The sequence below is a fragment of the Candoia aspera genome, chromosome 2 (assembly GCF_035149785.1).
Source record: "Candoia aspera isolate rCanAsp1 chromosome 2, rCanAsp1.hap2, whole genome shotgun sequence".
Taxonomy (NCBI): Eukaryota; Metazoa; Chordata; class Lepidosauria; order Squamata; family Boidae; genus Candoia; species Candoia aspera.
Genome location: NC_086154.1, coordinates 153,028,779 through 153,049,397, shown reverse-complemented (window position 1 = coordinate 153,049,397; position 20,619 = coordinate 153,028,779). Strand labels below are relative to the sequence as shown.

The following is a 20,619-nucleotide window of genomic DNA, read 5'->3' as shown; positions in this document are numbered from 1 at the left end:
GCAGGGGCGCAACTAGGGGGGGCAACCGGGACATGTGCCCCGGGCGCCATGCTGGGGGAGGCGCCAAAATGGGCGTGGAATCCATGTTTGCCCCGGGTGACACAGACCCTAGTTGCGCCCCCGCTAGCAAGTCAGAAAATACCTTGGAAGGCAACAGCAAACCACTTGGATATTGTCACCAAAAAAACCTGCCTTGCTTTCCTGCCTCAAGGCAGTTCGTATAGTGACACCTCAGCAGTGCCTTTTTTGACAGCATGCGGTGGCACTTGGCACAGGCTCAGAGGTATTGAATATTCACTATGATACACGATGGTAATTCAGATCAGAACAAACTGTTTTCTGCTACTGGTTTGAGGTGGGCTGCAAGGTCTAACAGGGAAAGCGAAGGTGTATTGCTGCGTAGCTATCCAGAGGAAGAGCTGAAGGGATGTCTTGGAGGTTTTGTGGCCGCAGCAGAAACTTTCCACCGCGCCAGGGAAAACAAACAGCGCGCGGCAGGCAAACCGCAGCTGATCCGCACTCGGAGAGTAGCGGCTGGCTGGCAGTCCCCCAGCCTCCCTTGGCTAAGTGGACATTATGCAATAACAGCCCCTCCTTCCCGACTTTGATCGGATGAAAAACAAAGAGAAAGAAACATACTATTCTTCTCCCTCACCCTCCCCGTCCCCCCGCAGAAGTGACAGCAGCACGGCGGGAGCAGGTCCGTCCGTCCCAGGCGCCTTAGGGGAAGAAAGGGGAGGAGGGTTTCTTTCGTGCGCTCTCGGGGCTCCTCCGTAAGCCGCCTGTAGGCAAAAGAGCGTGGTTTCGGAAAGAGAAGGAAGGCGATCGCGCAGGGCCCGGGGGGGAAGAGGTACCGCCCTCCGCAGGTCTAGATCCCATTAGCGATCCGTGACATCCTTCCGAGGAGAGACGGCTCCGGCCAAGCAGGGCGATGGTGAGCAAGCATGAACGTGGCCCGGGAGGTTTCTTACCGCGTGGTACCCGGGAGCCAGGCGCCTGGGAGCTGCACAACAGACGCCCGTAGGGGCGGAGCGGGCTTTGGACGGCACCGACCCGGAGCCGGCGCGGTGTACGTTCCGCCGCACCCATCGGGCTGAACTGGAGGAAGGAGGAAGGAGGTTCACGGACAGGTCATAAATGCTTGAATGGGAGGGCGGAGATGTGGCTAGTTAGGCTCCTTAATTCAGATGTGTTACCTCCGTTGCGTGAGAGCGCAGAAGTGCAGTTAGGCTGTTTTAATTCGTATGAATTACATGTTATAATCACTCTTGTTCGAAGTTTAACGGATTCCCCATTTCCTATTACGCATGACGACTGATAAAGTGGGAATAAACCAAGTTCGAAATTGTTACCTGGGAAACAGGCTATTTCGAATTCAGGAGTGCCAAGTGTTTAGGTGTGATTTGCAGGTGTGGCCAGAATAAACAGGGGATGGTTCTTACTAGTATGAAAATTCTTTGCAGTGCATATGGTTATCTAACAGCAGTATCAGGCAGAAATTTTACAGGTATCTGGTATTTGTAGATTGATAATTTATTTAATTCTATTTCTATAATGCAATCTGGAAGAGACTGTGCCTATGGAAATTCAATCGGTCATAAAGATGTTAAAAGACATTGGAAGAAGTCTCCCCCGCCCCCCCAAAAAACTTAAAACAAAAAGACATTCTAGGAACTAGGGCCAGGACTACTAGCTTGCATTACTTTTGCTCAGGAAAGAGGTAACTAAATGGGTCATTTGGATCAACCCCTGCTTTCAGCCAGGTTATATCATCCCCAAAACCTATTTGTCCCCTGTACTGTGGCACCTTTCATAGAAACCCCTTGAATATCAACGTAGTTTCTGCTCTTTTGCTGTCTCTGATTTACACATTTACAAATGCAGTGCTGTAGATGATCTCTCCCTTGCACTTTTTCTGCATTTAGGTTTTGCTTGGAATTCATCCTCCTAAGGCTTAAGGTGTCTGCATTTGCTCCCCCTGCCCCAATAATTAGTCAACAAAGCTTTTCTCCGCACCATCTTAATGACAATCTTTTATAAGCCCACTCCCACCACTTCTGATACTATTCCATGTGTGCATGAACTCTACCCAAACATTTAGTGCAGGCCTCTGTTTTTCCTATCCTGCATGTAATATTTCTGTCACCTTCTATTTTAAAAAGAATCACTTGCTAAATACCCCCTGGGAGAGATAAACACCCTTGTGCCTTTCAGCTACCCCAATTTCAATTACTAAGGCCTTTCAGTACTGTGAAGGAACTCTAAGTTCCCAGTGGAACAGACTTGGGAGAGGAAAGGGGGAGTGGGGCTTCCTGGCCTACTCAGTGGAGCAGACAGGAGAAGCATTGAAAGAAAAGCATGTTACGATGTTATACAGAGCACCATTGATTAGCCCCCTCCTCTGCCCCAGCAGCTGTGCAGTGGTCATCTTCTACTACTTCTGGCAAGTATTCCTTACAGCTTTCTGCTGAAAAACCATGAGGAGGAGGAAGATGAAGATGATGACTTGCCACTGTCAACATCCCAGCCCTGCGGGGACTCTGCCCAGAATGTATCTGGTTGCCCAGCCAAATGCAGCTGCCCAACAGAGGAGACAGTGGATTGCGGTGGCCTTGACCTGCACATTTTCCCCAGCAATATCTCTGCAGACATCCAGCATCTTTCATTGCAGGTGATGGTACCTTGAGACCTATTGGGGCAGTTAATGAGCTTTGCACTGTGGGGTAAAAGAATAGTTCTCAGAAACTGCAGGTGTTCAGAGAAGGAAGAGACCCAATTCAGAGGTGATGTGGATGCCTTGCTACCCATCTTATCCATTGCTGGTCTTCCTTCTGCAGAATAACCAGTTGCAAGAGCTGCCCTACAGTGAACTATCCCGATTGACCAGGCTGCGAACCCTCAATCTCCACGACAATCTGATCACCTCTGATGGTAAGCAAACATTCCCTGGTATTCCCTGCGTTTCAGGAGGCCCTTCCCTTCCTTCTAATGTGCAAAACAGTAGTGGCCCTCTAATTGGGGCCTTTGTTCCCTTTAAGAGAACAAAGGCTTGATGGATGGAAGTATCACTTCCCCTTCTTTCATTGAATAAAGGGTTAAAAAGTTGAACTAGCACCAAGAAGGCCAGTCCACCCTCAGACATGGAAGCTCACTGGGTGACTTTGGGCCAGTAACTCCCTCTTAGCCCAACCTTATCTCACAGGGTGGTTGTGGGGAAAAAATAGGAGGGAGCATTATATATGCTGTTTTGAGCTCCTGTATAAAAGGTGGGATAGAACTAAAATAAATGATACATTTTGCAGGAGTAAGTGGGTGCTCTGTGTGGAAAGGCTGATAAATAGCAGCTTGGTCCCAGTCAGAGCTGGCTGCATCAGCAGGAGATTGCAACCAATCTTCCTTGCTTTCTGAGCATGAGATGAGTGGATATTGAGAGGCCTTACATGGGGTAAGAAGTCTAACTAACACAGCAGCTTAGCAAGGATCTCAAATACAGACCTTATTCTAGTCTGTCCCATTTTTAAGGTCTCCCAGATGAAGCCTTTGAGTCCCTGCAGTCACTTCAATACATCTACCTGGCCAACAACAAGGTGAGCATGTTTAGGATTAATAAGTGCAGAGCATACAGTGTAGTTATGTGGGTTTTTACATGCACAAGCACAGAAAAACACAAACAGAAGCAAAGAAGATGGGAAATGTTAAAGAGCCACAAGATGAAAAAATGAGGCTGTGAGATTTCTATATAAAAATCAAATGGTTAATGGATAAGAACTAAGATAATTTAAAAGAAGGAGTCATTGATGATAAATTTATTATATTATAATATTATTATAGTAATATATTTTTCCCACTTTTCCTTCAAAGGGCTCAGGGTAGTATCCATGACCATTACTTTCCCTCACCTGGCTAGACTTGGCTGGTTTAGAAAAGTAAGCAGGGTTTGACATGGTTAGTACTTGGATGGGGGACCATCAAGGAATACCAGGACTGTAGGCTTGATTGAGAAGTAAAAATGGAATCCTAGATGAAGGCAGTGCCAATCCACTTCTATATTATTGCCAAGAAAACTGCCTGGATGTGTCTGTGTAGCTGCTAAGCATCAATCTTGAGTCAAAGGTTCTTTTTCCAGAAATGCATAACTTCCTTGGCTGATCGAAAAAAAAAGTTAAGCGCGACAGACCTGATTAATGTTAAGATAGGACTCCTCCCTCCCCATTTGGATTTCTAAAATTTGAATTGGATTTCTTGGATTAATTTATTTGGATTTTCGAATTGCTGAATCAATTCAGAAAAACTATTATTGTAGAAAATCCCATCAAATTATTTTTAATTTTCAGATTGACTATTTGTTCAACCTTTTTTCTAATCCTTCCATATTCTCTCCTCTCCTAAACCAAATCTCAAGCCAGGCATTAAACCTAGGTTAATATTCTATCCCATACATGCTTTAACATGCACTGTTCTAGAATCATGCCTTTACCTTCCAAATCCAAATATATTTAATTGGGTTAATGACCAGCAAAGTAAAAAAAAAAACAACCTCAAATTCAGAAGCAGTAGCCAAATACAACAAAGACAGTAGAAAAGTTATTTAAAACCTACAAAATTAGGACTTGAAAACCAGAGAATGGGGAGAATTGAATTAACTGCTGTAAAACAGCATGAATCATAAATTAGGAATACAGTAAAATAGGAATAATAAAATAAAAAATAATTATGTCATCATTCCAAGATTAGGACATCTTCTGCCTTCTTGTAGAAATTACCACAAATAGAAACTCGACAACTCTATTGGTGATAGTAGGGTTCTGATCTGTGAATAGGAAACAGATTAGCCTCTCCCTCATTAGAGACTGGGTTTTTGTTAGGATGCATGCATGGAGTCCCACTGTACCTCCCAACTAATACCACTGAGGGTAACTTCATGACTGAATTCATTTCTTGCAATAGTTCTTTGTTACTTGATTTACAAGAAGCAGCAGGTTATAGAACAGTGATAATACCCTAACAGCTCTCTCTAAAAAATAGAATAAAAATATGAAAGGAAGGAAGGTAGATGGAGTTCAACACTTTTAAAGTAAAATAAGAGCTTTTTCATTGTAAAGGTTCCTGAGCAAAGCAATTAGATGCTCTGTCATGTCTATTACCTTTAATATATTTCATATTCATCATTGCATTGTTGTATGCTGCCCAGAGTCACTTTCATGAGATGGGTGGCCATATATATTTAAGAAAGAAAGAAAGAAAGAAAGAAAGAAAGAAAGAAAGAAAGAAAGAAAGAAAGAAAGAAAGAAAGAAAAAGAGAGAGAGAAAAGACAAATCTCCCTCATATATTCTCTTGCTCTCTCCATAATCCTTCTTGATATTAGCTATCTGGTGTCTTTCTGCCTTTTCTGAAGCCTAACTATTTTTCCTCATCATTGGAATTTGCAATTGTGCTTTTGGTATCTCCTTCTTTAGGAACTCCTGCCCTTCTTAAGCTGTTTTTCCCAGTAGCCTCTTCTGCCATGGGATCCTGCTTACATTTGCTCTGAGTTTATTAAAATTTGCTTTTTCAAATCCAATATATGTGTTTGACTATGCTCAGTTTTAATTTCTCTTAAAATCACGAACTCCACCATTTACACGGTCACTTTAGCTCAACGTATCTGCAACGTCTACTTTCTCAATTGAGTCTTCCCTGCTGGTTAACAGCAAGTCAGGTATAGCTTGTGCTTTCCTCCATCCTTTGAAAGAAAAGTCTTCTCAGAACCTGTTTCATCTTCAGGGGCCCCAAAACTGTTCCTGACTTCCTGAAATGTAGGGTATCTTCTAATTCTCTTGCTTATGATTGATACTGTTGTCCCCTGCCCTTGCTTCTCTTCGTCTTCATATGAAGGTTGCTTCCACTGTGCGTTTCTGTTGCAAAGTCTGTCTGATAAAGGCTTGCCTCTCTCATCTGCTGTAGTGTAGCCTCAGGTCTTTGACTGGCGCTTGCATTTTGCTGCAAATTTATCCCCAGTTGTTTCTAGGCAAAAAGACCTGCTACAAGCATTGCAGGTCATAGTTGCAGGCTCCTCTCTGTTCATTTTCACATTTTCTTCTTAGAGTACTACCAGTAGAAAGGTTTTTATTTCATCTTCTCTTTTTTTAGGCTCCCATTTTAGCTAAGTGCTTGACTCTTGATTTAGGTGAAGATTTGTTATTGACTCCCTGTTAAACTGCCCTGACAGACACCTGTTAGTTCCCAGTGTTCACTTGCTCAGCGATCTCCTAGTTTAGATTTTCTTTCACATAATTTATCCACCAGTTCAAATCTTGCTGGTACACCTAGCCTGTTTAATTTTCAAAGTTTGACCCATATATTGACAGCAATAATTTATTATCTATGTACAACCTGATCCTGGTGTAATGATTGCCTACTCTAATAGACTCAGACTCACAAGCAGGAACTTAATGATATCTGATTTATTAAAGAATAGTATGCAAATACAGAGAAAGCTGAGAATGAGCAAAGTGCGCCAAATACAAACTAAAAACCCTCGGTTCAAACGTAATCCCTCCCCTCGCCCTGCTGTTCCAAACTCCCCCCCCCCAGGTGCTGGTAACTGTTTCTGCTGATGTCCTGGGAAAGGAACCTTGTACACACGAGATAACCCAAACACATTCCAATCCAGCTACTAACATATAACAATCCCACGAGATGGAATCCTCCTCCCCTCCAGACGAAACACGCATCAGCCAAATGACATGTGAAACGTTACGATGTACCGGCAACATTGGAACGGTGAACATGGCATACCGCCCCCCAAAAAACATTAAGGAGCAGGTTTGAGAGGATAAGCTAGATGAAAGCGGCGAACCAAAAGAGGAGATTGGACATCACGGGCAGACACCCACTCAGGGTGGGGAAAGTGCTTCCAGCGAATAAGGTACTGTAGAGTGCCACATAGTCGACGAGAATCAAGGACCTCCTTCACCTCAAAATGTTGCTGTCTGTCAATCATGATCGGGGCAGGAGGTGGGGGTTGTGGATGCCAGTGATCTGAGTGGTTGACAGGCTTGAGTAAGCTGCAATGAAAAACAGGATGTAAATGTTTCAGATTGTGTGGCAAATCCAGTCTAAACGTGACAGGGTTAACAACTCCCACAATGGGAAAAGGTCCAACAAACTTAGGAGCCAACTTCTTCGAGGGCTGAGGGGACTTAATGAACTTAGTGGAAAGGTAGACCTTATCACCAACTTTAAAAGCAGGTTGAAGGGCTCGTCGCTTATCGCCGTGCAGTTTATAGGCAGATTGGGCATCAGCCAACGCCTGTTGAATCACTGGCCACGAATCAGCCAGTTGAGCAGCCCAATCAGAAGCAGAGCAGGGCTGTGTGGAGGGTTGAGGCAACTCAGGAATGGGAACAAAGCCCCAGCCAAACACAGTATGGAAAGGGGTGTGCCCCATGCTCTGATGGACGGCATTGTTATAAGCCACCTCAGCAAAAGGTAGCAGATCAACCCAATTGTCCTGCTGATAGTTGACAAATGCCCGCAAAAATTGCTCCAGGGTCGAATTAAGAGCCTCCGTAGATCCGTCAGTCTCCGGATGCGACTCAGTGGACAACGCCTGCTTGGTACCCACCAGCTTTAAAAATGCCCTCCAAAATTGGGAAGTGAACTGTGTTCCACGGTCTGTGATCAAGTGGGAGGGGCTCCCGTGAATCCGGTAGATGTGGATTAGAAAAAGGCGGGCCAATTGCTGCGCAGACGGAATGGAAGCACATGGAATGAAATGGGCTTGCTTAGAAAAGTAGTCCTTTACCACCCAAATCACAGTCTTTCTCTGACTAGGAGGCAAATCCACAATGAAATCCATGGAAACCTCCTCCCAAGGACGGCAGGGGCTAGCCACCGGCTGCAGCAGCCCTTGTGGTTTGCCCCCCTTCCGTTTTGACATGGCACAGACAGGACAAGAAGCAACATAACTTTTTACATCATGTCTCAATGTGGGCCACCAAAATTGGCGGCGCACCAGATGCAAGGTTTTGACAAACCCAAAATGACCAGCCACTTTATCATCATGAGACCTAATCAAAATTTCCCTTCGCAAACTGTCAGGGACATAGAGGCGGTTTTGCTTCCAAGCGAAGCCTCTGTCAAATGTAACATTGTCTCTATTCACTTGCAACCAAGTGTCAGATTTCAGCTCTAGCAGAAACTGTTGTTGCAATTGCGAGGGAATTGGCATCCTTCCCCCAGCCGGTGAAACCAAAGCTGTGGCCAGCTGCGCACGAGTCTGACTGCGTGTGACAGCTTGCAAACCCAATTGGGTGCTGTCCACACTGTACCCACAACATCAGGTGCCTGGACCGAATCCTGGGGCAGGTGGGAAAGCGCATCAGCCAGGAAGTTTTTCTTGCCCGGAATGAACTTCAACTTAAAATCAAAGCGACTGAAAAATTGAGCCCAGCGGATCTGCTTAGGACTGAGCTTACGGGGCATGCTGAGCGCTTCCAAATTTTTATGGTCAGTCCAAACTTCAAAAGGACATTTAGCCCCCTCTAAGAGGTGGCGCCATGCCTCCAAAGCAGCCTTGACTGCAAAAGCTTCTTTTTCCCAAACATGCCATCGCCTTTCCGTCTCAGAAAATTTCTGGGACAGATACACACAGGGCTTCAGGCGGTCATCAGCATCCACTTGCAGCAACAGCACTCCAATTGAGAAATTGGAAACATCCACTTGAACCACAAAGGGTTTAGTGGGATCAGGGTGTTGCAGAATGGGTTCAGCAGTGAACAGGCTTTTGAGTTTGTCGAAAGCCAGCTGGCATTCAGGTGTCCAATTGAGCAATGCCCCCGGGTTCTTCACCGTGCGTGTGTCCCCCAACCCCTTCGTACGTAACAAATCAGTGAGAGGCAATGCAATTTCTGCGAACCCCTGGATGAATTGGCGGTAATAGTTGGAAAATCCAAGAAAACTTTGGAGCTGCCTGCGGGTACGCGGGCGCTCCCACCCCAAAATAGCTTGAATCTTCGCAGGATCCATTTCAATGCCCTTGTCAGAGATGCTGTACCCCAGGTAGTCAAGCTGAGTCTGATGAAATTCACACTTAGAAAGTTTAGCATAAAGCTCAGCCTTTCTCAGTTTGCTAAGCACCTGTTTCACCAAGCGCTCATGTTCCTCCTCCGTTTCAGTATAAATCAAAACATCATCCAAATAGACCAGTACACCCTTGAACAAATGTTCATGTAACACTTCATTGATCAATTGCATGAACACCCCTGGTGCCCCCACCAACCCAAAAGTCAAAACTTTGTACTGAAAAGAACCCAGAGGACAATTGAAAGCAGTCTTCCATTCATCCCCCTCCTGTATGCAGATGTGGAAATAGGCTTCCTGCAAATCCAGCTTAGAGAAGATTTTCCCCTTAGCCAGATGTGCTAACATGTCTTTTATTAATGGCAGGGGATATTTGTTTAATATCGAGACCGCATTTAATCCGCGGTAATCTGTACAAAGTCTCAATGTCCCATCCTTCTTCGCTTGAAACAAGACGGGGTTGCCCACTGGCGAATTTGCTGGCTCAATAAAACCCCTGGCCAAGTTTTTGTCTACAAACTCCCTCAACGCCGCCAGTTCCTTTTGCGTCATGGCATAGATTTTTGGTTTGGGCAGTTGCGCGTCGGGGACCAACTCTATCGCACAGTCAGTTTTTTGATGAGGTGGAAGTTGGTCCGCTTCTTTCTCACCAAACACATCCACAAAGCTTTGGTATTGCTCCGGCAAGCCCTCCAGTGGGGTGACAGCGAAATGCAGGGTTGCTGCCGCCACCCTCCCCACTGCAGCCTCCGGAGCGTCGTCCTCCCCAGGGGCTTGATAGAAACCATCCCCAAAAGTCAAAGTCCTGTGCACCCAATTTATATATGGGTTTTGTTGGACCAACCAAGGAATCCCCAGAATGATTAAGGGACCCCCCACAGGCACCACCACAAATGGCAGCCCCTCACGGTGGCTGCCCATTTGCAACGCCACCATGCCCGTGAAATGGGTGACTGGTTTCCCCCCCGCTGTAAACCATCCAGCTGAGTGAAAATCATGGGACATTGCAGTGGAAAGCAGCCACCATGTCAGGGTGCATCAAGCAACGCGAACACCCCGAATCGATCAATGCCCAACCTTCAACGGTTCTTGTGCAGGAGCCTAACTTCACTTTAACGGTCAGTGTGGGATAGTTGGCACTCACCGAGATATGTTCACGCCCATCCTCCACCACCTGCCCACAGGCGCTCTTTAAAGCAGGTGGCTGGCATTTCCCGCCGGCTGGAGTAGATCAGGCTCCCCCTCGTCCCCGAAGTAAGGAATCTCCTCCACTTCAGTTTCAGCCATGGCTGCCTTCATTTTCCTGGGTAGAGAGGGAGATTTCCCCGACGGCTTCCCCGAACGATCATCGGTCTTTCCCTTCGGGCACGCCGCTGCTCGGTGACCTTCCTTCCCACATCGGAGGCATTGCCCTTTCACATAGCGGCGCTCCCTCTCCTCTTCCCAGGCACGTTGACCGGACTTTCCAGTGGGCACAGCAGTGCGGGAACCCTTGCTGAGCCCAGCATATCTCATCACCTTCCTGTGAGCGAAGGTCTCATGGGCATGCTCAGCCTTCCCTGCCAGCTGTATCCATTCATACAGGGTATCTGGGTCATCCCTGCTGAGCGACCACCTCAGGACCTCCGTATTCAGGCCGTCCTTAAGAAGTTCTATTAATGTGGATTGGGACCAATCCTCAACCTTCCCAGCCAGAGCCTTAAATTCCAGAGCGTAGTCTGCCACCGATCGTGGCCCCTGGCACAGCTCCCTCAGCGCCCGTTTTGCTCTTTCTTTAGCTAACGGGTCTTCAAAGTGTAGTTTCAATGCCCACAGGAATTCTTCGAACTCCTCCAGTTCAGGGGCATCCGATTGACATAACTGCACATACCAATCGGCTGCCCGCCCCTTGAGCCTAGTGGCATTAATCTTGGCTCTTTCTGAACGAAAATACTGCTCCCATTCATCCATATAACTCCTTGCATTGGTAAGGAAGAACGATAGCTTAGTTGGATCTCCATCAAATTTAACGGTAAAGTCCTTAACCCCCACTCCGGGCGGTCCCTTCACCACAGCTCGGCGGTTGGGCTTCCTTTTAGCTCCCAGGGATCTCCGCTCTCGAGGAGGGGACCTTGAAATTCTCACCCTCGGTGCTCTTGCTTCCTCTCTGTGCTGGGTCCTACTCCTTTCCTTCGGGGAAGTTGGGGGCAAAGAAGGAGTCGAATGCCTAGTACTAGACTCCTCTCTCCTCCTCTCCCGGGGACCCCAGTCCATGGACATTTTTCGAAACATAAATTCTAGTGACTCCAATTTGGCCTCCACCAGTCTTATATGGTCAGGGGTTTGGGAATCCTCCTTTCCCTCCTGCCTCACCACAGTTGGGGAACTCGGGTATCGCTGCTTCCAAGACGTTTTGGACGTCCCTGGTAGGGATCCCTGTGTTTCATCCCAGGTGATCAGCTTGCCTGGCGACTCACCGGTCAGTTCAGGGGCTCTTTTACCTCCAACCTCCTCTTCTCCTAGGCTGGAGCTCGACCCCTCTCGAACTTCTGAAAGCTCTCGAGGAGAGACTCTCTCCGTTCTTATCACCGTGGAGTCGGGTTCCCCCTCACTCGATTCCTCGCTTTCCGTGGTTTGGGGATTTGGTTTGCTCATCGCTAGCACTTCTCCCTCACAAAATAAATCTGGAAAGGGGCTAACGGAAATATTTTTGGATTCTCAGCTTTATGTAATGATTGCCTACTCTAATAGACTCAGACTCACAAGCTGGAACTTAATGATATCTGATTTATTAAAGAATAGTATGCAAATACAGAGAAAGCTGAGAATGAGCAAAAGCGCGCCAAATACAAACTAAAAACCCTCGGCTCAAACATAATCCCTCCCCTCGCCCTGCCGTTGCAAACTCCCCCCCCCCAGGTGCTGGTAACCGTTTCTGCTGATGTCCTGGGAAAGGAACCTTCAACACACGAGATAACCCAAACACATTCCAATCCAGCTACTAACATATAACAATCCCACGAGATGGAATCCTCCTCCCCTCCAGACGAAACACGCATCAGCCAAATGACATGTGAAACGTTACGATGTACCGGCAACATTGGAACATGACACCTGGCCTGAATTATATTTCTCCATCTATTTCCTATTATATAGTTGATTTTGTTCTTGTATTTATGTTATTTGAAGCAGGGGTTGGCAATAAACAGAATTATCTTCACCAAACTCTGTCTAACCTAGTTTCTGCATTGTTGTGTTTACCTAATCTAATTTTTCCTCTAATTCCTTTCTTCCAACTTTTTCATTCCAATCACCCATTAGTAGTACAACATCTATCTTGATATTGTATTCAGCACCTCTTACAATTTGCCATGGGTTTGCTGTGTCTTTCACCACTGTATCTGTAGTAGGTGCATTTGGTTATACAGCATTGATGTTCATTGAATGTCCACTAATTTTTAATAGATGCCATCCTGTCATTTGCTGGATTGTAGCTGAACACTCACTTAGTGAAGTCTTTTTGGAATATTTTGGCCAATTTATTCCTTCCTATTCTTTCATGTCCTCAGTCATGCTTCCACGGTCCCAGTCCACCTAAGTTCATATTCCTAAAGCATGCAATTTAGTACATCTTACTTCTGTTTTGACAACTTTGGGTTTCTCCTGGTTCATGCTTCCCACTTTCCATGTTCCAACTGTATGCATAAAATGAGAAAATCCTCCTTCAGTACATATTTTCACTTTTTTTTTCCAGCTGGCAGTGGCACCACAGTTCCTACCACACACACTACGCATTGTGGACCTTGCTGCCAACAACCTGATGTGCATCTATCCACTCACTTTGGGGCATAAGCCTGGTCTCAGGTAAAGCTGGACTAGAAAAAAATCCCACATTTCAGTAGAAGCAAGGCCAGCACTAGAAGGTGCTGGCCAACTTCCTGTAAAACTATGTAACAAGAATGGCACCCTGGGGGGAAAGAATACCAATTTTCTGAAAAGCCAAGGCACCTGGAAATCACACTCTCTGTTCAGGAAGCAGCAGAAGACCTGGCGTTAATTACTAAGCAGGGAAAGCTGTATCAGAGAGAGGCACACAGAGAAACCCTGTAAGGCATGGCAGAAACCAGGACAAATAGGGTAAGGATTGTATGTAGTCCCTGGGCTCTTGGTTGGCCATTGTGCCTGTTTGGAAAATGGAAAACTCAGAAGAGGAGAATATGCCCTGCAAGTCCAATCCTTCACTTCTATCCCATCAAGATAGTTTGGTGCCAACACATCTCTAGGACTCTGTGATACTGGTCTAGGCCACTTTTAATGTGTCGTTTGCATTTTTTTTCTCCACACAGGTCTGTTTATCTGCACAACAATCACTTGAACAACACAGGTCTGCCCTTTGATGCCTTCAATGGCTCGGATGCTGTCAGCACCCTGATCCTTTCCAGCAACCAGCTCACCTACGTGCCCCAGAATTTGCCCCGCGGTATTGTTCGCCTCCATTTGCAGGTTTGTAGTTGCAATATCCTGTCAGGATAGAAAAAAAGATTGGCTGGAACAATATGGAAAGCTCTAAGAGAGAGTGCAGTTAGCAAAAAGAATGCAATTTTCTGTGATAAACTCAGTTTCTCAATTGTACAAGCCCAGCCTTTGCAGTGGAGTGCCTGGAATGGATTGCAGAACACCCGAAAGTGGCATAACATGTATGCTCCCAGTCCTTTGTATGTTGTGAATTCCTTGTCAGATCTTGTCTTCTGTGCTAAATAGAAGTGTTAACTGACTGTCAGAACTAACCCTTTTTAGGAAACACAGTTATGGGCTAACATATATAACCGCAGAATCATGAAAGCTGCTCTTGAAATGTATCAGTTCAGAATGCCAAATACACTTTCCATGTCTGAAGACTCTATACCTAGAGAAACTGTATTACTTGAGTATAGAAAAAGTCTAACTATGAAAAACATGCACATTCTTCACGTTCACTAAGTTTTAATTATGAGCAAATATATTCAAACATATAGGCTCTTCTGTGCAGCTGGAATCTGTCCTGGAAATAGGTTACCTCTTGATTTCTTTATTCAATACAAACTGGCCTGAAAAGCCAAGGAGATTTTGAGAAAGCTGCCAGATTTGTGGTTAGTCACCACATTCCAGCTATGTATGTTCCATCAGTTCCTATTTATTCAGCTTCTGCATGATGGCAATACTATGAGAGCTTTTTGGCCATTCTCATCTGTCACCCCTCCCTAGATTGTTGGGGGAATGAGAGTGGGGCATCTCATTGACCACAAGGCTTCCTTTTGCAGAATAATCACATTTCTCGTATCCCTAAAGGGGCCTTGAGCAGCCAGGGGCGCCTCCGGGAGCTTTACCTGCAGAACAATAATCTATCCAGTGAGGGCCTGGGCCACTCCACCTTCAGGTAAGAATGGTAAAAAGTAGGACTGGCTGTGGCAGAGAGCAGTAGTTTGAAGTCAGGGCTTCTGGATTCTGAGTAGGCAACTTACTAGGGTGGGGGGCATTGGAAGACATTCTAGGCTTTTTATCAGGCATCCTGTATCTCTATAGCAAGCTGAAGAGCCTTGAATATCTGGATCTTTCCAACAACAACTTGACAGAGGTGCCTGCCGGTCTTCCTGCCAACATAGTAATACTACATTTGGGCCGAAACCGCCTGAAGGGACTACCACCTGAGCGCCTTAGCCGTGTGCGAGGCCTGCAGTATCTCCTGTTGCAAAGCAATGCTTTGACAGCTTCAGGGATGCACCCAGAGGCCTTTGCCCACCTGCGCTTCCTGCATACACTTCATTTGTACAATAATCAGCTAGATGGAATCCCATCTGGACTTCCCCGGCGTGTCCGGTCCTTGATGCTGCTGCACAACCAGATTGCACGCGTTGGCTTGAATGACTTCGTGGCCACTTATGCTTTGACTGAGCTCAATCTCAGTTACAACCGGCTTTATAGTGCCCACATCCACCGCCTGGCCTTCCGCAAGCTTAGGCGCCTAGAAATTCTGGACATCTCTGGCAACATGCTCACACTTCTCCCTGCTGGGCTGCCCGCCAGTCTTCAAGTCCTCAAACTTCAGAAGAACCAGCTTAATGCTCTTTCTCCAGAACGGTTAGTCAACCTCACCATGCTCAAAGAGCTGCACCTGGCACACAACCGCCTGCAGATCAGCAGTATCTCTCCAGGCACTTGGCATGAACTGCATGGGCTCAAGGTGAGGCAAAAAGGACAGGGAGGGAGGTTGACTGCACAATGTGTATTATTGTGACTAAAAAAGCTCATTTTAGGACAGCAGCATGGTACAGCTTTTCAAAATAAACTTCTATGCTGTAAGTAGTGCGGCCTAAGAAGCAAATTGGGAATTTACATCCAAAATCAAGCTGAAACAAATGTAGACACATACATGCAAAATTAAACTTGAAATTGCAAATGCATATCGTCCTATCATAATATTTAGTTCATCTAGTAAAGTGGTTTTGTTATGGGCTCAGGACAGAGAAAAGGAAGAGCTGCTTTATACACTGCATTATAAAAGCATGCAGAAATGACAGATTAAGTAAGTTCATGAAGGAGGATAGCTTCTCATCTCCATTTCTTGCCGTCCTAAATGAGGCCCAAACTCAACATTTCCTGCGTTTTGCTTTCCCAGCTCCTGGATCTGAGCTTCAATGAGTTGTCATACATTCCACCAGACCTTCCGGAATCACTGGAATATCTATACTTGCAACACAACAGAATTGCTGTCATTGTGGCTGAGACCTTCCTCACAACACCCAACATACGGGTCATCACTCTCAGGTAAAGGAAAGACCAACTAGCTGCCTTTTATAGGAGAATGGATAGATAACTGAATATTACATGCTTACTGCTCATAAAATACTATGGATCTGTGAGTTTGGGTGTGTGTGTATGTATAGACATATGTATGCATGTCACTCTCTTTAAAACAACTTCAAACAAGATAAATTATTGTCTGTATTTTAAATGAAAATAGGAATTAAACCTCCTTTGGAATTTTCTCCAAACCCTGCAAAAATCTTGAAGAACCAAAAATGTCAGGCCCCTTTTCTTCTTGTAACATTATTCTACCCTCCTTGTTTTGTAGATCCAATCACTTATTGGCAGCCAATGTGTCAGAAGTGGCATTTGCAGACCTGAAATTCCTGGAAGTAGTAGACCTGACAGGCAACCCAGGGCCTATCAGCATCTCTCTCCTGCAAGCTGAACGCTGGGTCCATACTCAAATGGGCACCTAGGAAGGCAGCCTAGAACAGGTTAGATTTAAAGCTCCCCATGGGCCTAACTTATATGTTTCCATTCACTTATCCATTCTTCAGCTTCATTGGAATCAGAAATTTCTGGGAAGTGACTTAAAGATCAAAAAATCTGAAAACAAAAAGCTATAATGCAGTTATAACACATCACTGATAATAGATTCCCTGTAGTTTTGAACTGTAGAAGAGCTGAAATATTGCAACAGTTTACACAGTAAAATGGTAAAGACATAGAGAATTATCTCTGGGACAGTGAATGTATGCTTGAAAGTTGGACTCCAAAGTTAAAGTTGACCGAGATTCATGTGAACATACAAAGTAACTTTCATTCTTATCACACAGCAAGTACAAGAAAGATGGTACTGTTCCCTAATATGGTAGTTGTCTTAACTGAAATGTGTGTATGAATAACGGGGGGGGGCAGGGGGGTGCCTTCAAGTCAGTGTTGACTCCTAGTGACTGCCTGGACAAGTCACTGCAGTTTTCTTGGCAAGGGTTTTTTCAGAAGTGGTTTGCCATTGCCTCCTTCCTAGTGCTGAGTGTGTGTGACTGGCCCAAGGTCACCTGGCTGGCTTTGTGCCTAAGGTGGGACTAGAACTCATGTCTCCTGATTTCTAGCCTGGTGCCTTAACCACTACACCAAACTGGCTCTCATGTATGAATAATACTATCATGTAAATGCCACCTGCAATTTAAGGTGATACAACCCAGTCACAGATAGATTGGTGATTGACTTACAGCATTTGTACACTGCTTTTTAGTATAGCTTCCAAAATGGCTGAGAGAGGGGGAAAAGCCCAGTGCTTCATAAGTATTTATATAGTAGAACAGAATAAGGCTGCAGGAAACTGAACATCCACAGAAGCTGCAGTGAATTTTTTAATGTCTTCACCTAGCACTAAAAAGATTATGCCAGGCCCTACAGAAAAGGGGTGGATAATTCCCTGCTTGTTTCACAACAGATCCTTGGATGAGGATCTCATTATTCAAGTAGGTTTGTGTGGCAATTTCTATCACCTTGAGCTTTCCCTTCCCACCCTAATCTCTTCCCAGACATTCAATAATGCAGGTCAACCTGTGTGTGTAGTAGTGCTGTCAGTGCTTTTTCCGTATGTGCAGAAGATCCCATGTTACAAGTATGAAGATAGCCAATCTTTCTGGATATCAAACCCAGCTGATTGAACCTCTTTCTTCTGCAGATTACCATCCTGAATTCTCTTTGCACCACACTGCTTCCTTGGGCCTCTTGATGCATATGGCCTCAGCCAGCCAGCCTGCCTGCCACCTTCTGGGGGTTTTGTTGTATAGTGTTTATTCTTCTGGTTTCAGCCAGCCACATACAACAAAGCCAGTGCAGCAAGCTGCTTTTCTTGGGAGCAAAACTTAGCAACAATGCTCAGTTTAACTGTTAAATTTTATAGAAAATTTATAGAAAATCTGGTAGCCATTACTGGATGCTTATACCCAGTGGTTCTGCATTTGGCTTGGCTAAGCTTCCCTGGAACTAAAGTGGCAGTCATACCCAGATGAAGCTAGTGTGTCCCCCTGCACTCACTTGCAACATTGCCTAGGACATAAAATATTCAGTGGAACACTTCCCCTCAGTTCCTTCTTCTGCATCACTTCTCATATGTGTGTTTCCAATCTGTTAACAGAGGTACTGCAGAGAGCTAGGAAGTTGCATATGTAAAGGTTTTCTTCCCCATGTGTCAAATCCCATTCAATCTTTTTGCAGAGAAGATGATAGGAATGACAGCTAGACTGTTCACCATCATGCAGAATTACTAGCCAGTGTTTAGATTTCCCACATTTACAAATGTTTGAATAGACTTGGGGCAACATTCAAAAGAAGTGAGGGGTCCATCATTTCAGAACTAAAGTCATAATGAAACTTGTATTTTTCCATAGAAAACATAGCTTTAAATAAGATCAAAGGCATTATGCCTGCATCAGGGATGAAGCCATAGAAACTAAATTATTTTAGTATCAAATGACCTCCAGACTTCCAGACTACATAAGCTAAACTTGTGTTAGTATAAACTTTGTGCTATAAACCATTTTTATAGAGAGATGATATCTTTTTTGTAGATGCTGAAAAAAAATCTAAAGTGATAAAATACATGGAATTACTTGCAAGAATTCATAAGAATGACATTTTACTGTTGAGCAGAGGCATAAACACAATCCAGATTAAAAGAAAGTTTGAAGAAGGTTTTATTACTGGTGCATTATAGAATTTTTATTTTAAACACAATCTCTCCCCTCCCTCCCTTAAAAATGTTATATATTTATGTCATCTTATACATAAAATAAAGCCATAACACAGATTTGCAGCCTTTGCTTTTAACATTGGCTCTGAAAGCCTCTGGCTGAACAATAATTTCAGACAGGCACTTCTATAAAAAATGAGATTGTGAAAATGGGTCAGGGGAGAAAAGGGTACATAGTACATTTATTTTTCTTTTATCCTCTTTAGAATTAAACTAAAATTTGGTTTTAAAAGGTATGTAGGCGAAGGCAGGGAAGACAATCTGGATATAACCCACAGCTCATCACCTCATCCATCCTGAGCAGCAGCAACAATCCTGAGTTAATTTCTTATACTCAATCTATTGTAGAAAAAAGAACCAGGAAAGGTCACATTTCCATCTGTCAAAAGGGACTTTACAGGAAAAAAAAGTACCCCAACAGGTTTCAGCAGCATTTCTTCTGTTTCTGAAAACATTTGTGAATGGGGAAGGGGAGCTAAGTGATGCAGGCTCTCTGTATAATGTATCATGGACTGGTGATTATCAGACACCATTTCCTATTCAACAGAAATAAAATAGTATAATTAAATATATTATGAGGAGATCTAACCTGCATAAGAGTGCCATGATTGAATCTCACAAGCTGTTTGTGCACCAGAACTGAATGGTTATTCCTTCCCTAGCAGAAGGACTGCTCTGCTACTGTTTATGCATTAGAAAAAGGAACCATCTCCTTCAGCATTCTCATAGATGCTTCTTCCCTTGGCCCCTCCAAGGCAAGGAAAAAACAATGAAAGAGTATGTTAGAGGTCCAGATCCATCAAAAAGTGCGAGTCTTGTGGCTATATAATTTTCCATGACAGGGATTGTATAAGGGGCAGACTAGTCAGCTACCACATATGCAGGACTTCCATCTCAACTGGCATACAAGGCAGATTTAGAAGCTTGATTCCCACAGGCATGCAAGACTGCACACACAAGGAATCCCAACTAGATCTCTTTGACCACTGAGAAGGGATTAGATGAGTCAAAAGTGAATTATTCAACTGTCAGTGGAAGAATACACAAATAAGGGCAAGAAAATCAAAGCTCAAATAGAGTGTGCAAAGTGCCTGGTGCAAAAGAGGACAGAATGGCAGATGTAGCTATAAGAGAATTTAGGAGATGAATGCAGACTAGATGGCTTCTGGAATGACCTCATTAAACACACTGAAAGTGCCAAATTCCTAACTAGGCCAACTCAGTTAATTTGGGATGTTCTGGAGTCTTTCCATCACTGCAATTGATGTCTACAATAGGCATCTAAACCTATTAAATCCCCTGGCCAGTAGAGGAGGATACCACATGGACAGGACTTCCATCCCAACTGGCATACAAGGCAGATTTAGAAACTGGAATCACACAGGGATGGGCATACAAGACTTCGCACACAAGGCATCTCAACTAGATCTCCTTGACCACCAAGAAGGGGTTAGATTAGATCAGGCAAAAAAATCAGAGCTCAAATGGAGTGCAAAGCACCTAGCGCAAAAGAGGAAGAAGTGGTAAATGTAGCTATAAGGCACCTGTCACGTGGATTGTCTCTCTTCACTTATCAGGGTTACATGTACTTGTGGGGAACTGAGGGAAACTTCACCTTTCTAGATATGGTGAAGCCTAGGAAGAGCTTTCTGCAAATTCAGTTGAGCAAGAATCAACGCGTGGCATTACTGATCCATCAGCATACAGCCTATGCATCTTGGTCTCTCCACTACCCTTCACCCTAACAGTGAAAAGACGGTGCTTAAAAGCATAGCTGCTTGGTTAGGTGATTTAAGTGCTTTCTGACTTTAGCTCTTCACTCCTTCATTTCTGAAACTTCTGCAGCTGAAAGACAAAACATGTAGGTCCATCAATGCTTCCAGGAAAAGACAAAGTATAGATAATTAATCTATCCATGGCATTCATAAACTATCTTCAATCAGACTTTCAGGTGTACATAACACAAAGGAAAGTGATTACACTTATAAGACAACTAACATACCAAATCTCCCCAAGGCTGATCATA

General features: G+C 44.6%; 2 protein-coding genes across 2 annotated transcripts in view; one reads left to right on the top strand and one right to left on the bottom strand.

Moving 5' to 3' along the window:
* Positions 1-408: 408 nt before the first annotated feature.
* On the top strand, positions 409-18,543 carry PODNL1 (podocan like 1). The gene is made up of 11 exons (XM_063294343.1): positions 409-934; positions 2,414-2,671; positions 2,838-2,931; positions 3,523-3,587; positions 12,798-12,907; positions 13,390-13,546; positions 14,344-14,459; positions 14,606-15,263; positions 15,699-15,847; positions 16,155-16,323; positions 17,523-18,543. Exons 1-10 carry the CDS (start codon positions 932-934, stop codon positions 16,303-16,305), a joined length of 1,761 nt encoding a protein of 586 aa, XP_063150413.1. The 5' UTR covers positions 409-931; the 3' UTR covers positions 16,306-16,323; positions 17,523-18,543.
* The window catches only part of CC2D1A (coiled-coil and C2 domain containing 1A), a 56,225-nt gene continuing 54,119 nt past the window's right edge, over positions 18,514-20,619 (bottom strand). The window contains exon 30 of the mRNA XM_063294344.1: positions 18,514-20,438. Coding sequence (XP_063150414.1) covers positions 20,418-20,438 — 21 coding nt within the window. The 3' untranslated portion in view covers positions 18,514-20,417. The remainder of the gene's footprint in view (positions 20,439-20,619) is intronic.

What these genes read in the sequence shown, in the direction of transcription:
- PODNL1 (XM_063294343.1), top strand. An exon ending in TCTACCTGGCCAACAACAAG is followed by an intron (nt 3,588 to 12,797) that starts GTGAGCATGTTT and finishes TTTTTTTTCCAG; the next exon opens with CTGGCAGTGGCACCACAGTT. An exon ending in ATACGGGTCATCACTCTCAG is followed by an intron (nt 15,848 to 16,154) that starts GTAAAGGAAAGA and finishes CTTGTTTTGTAG; the next exon opens with ATCCAATCACTTATTGGCAG.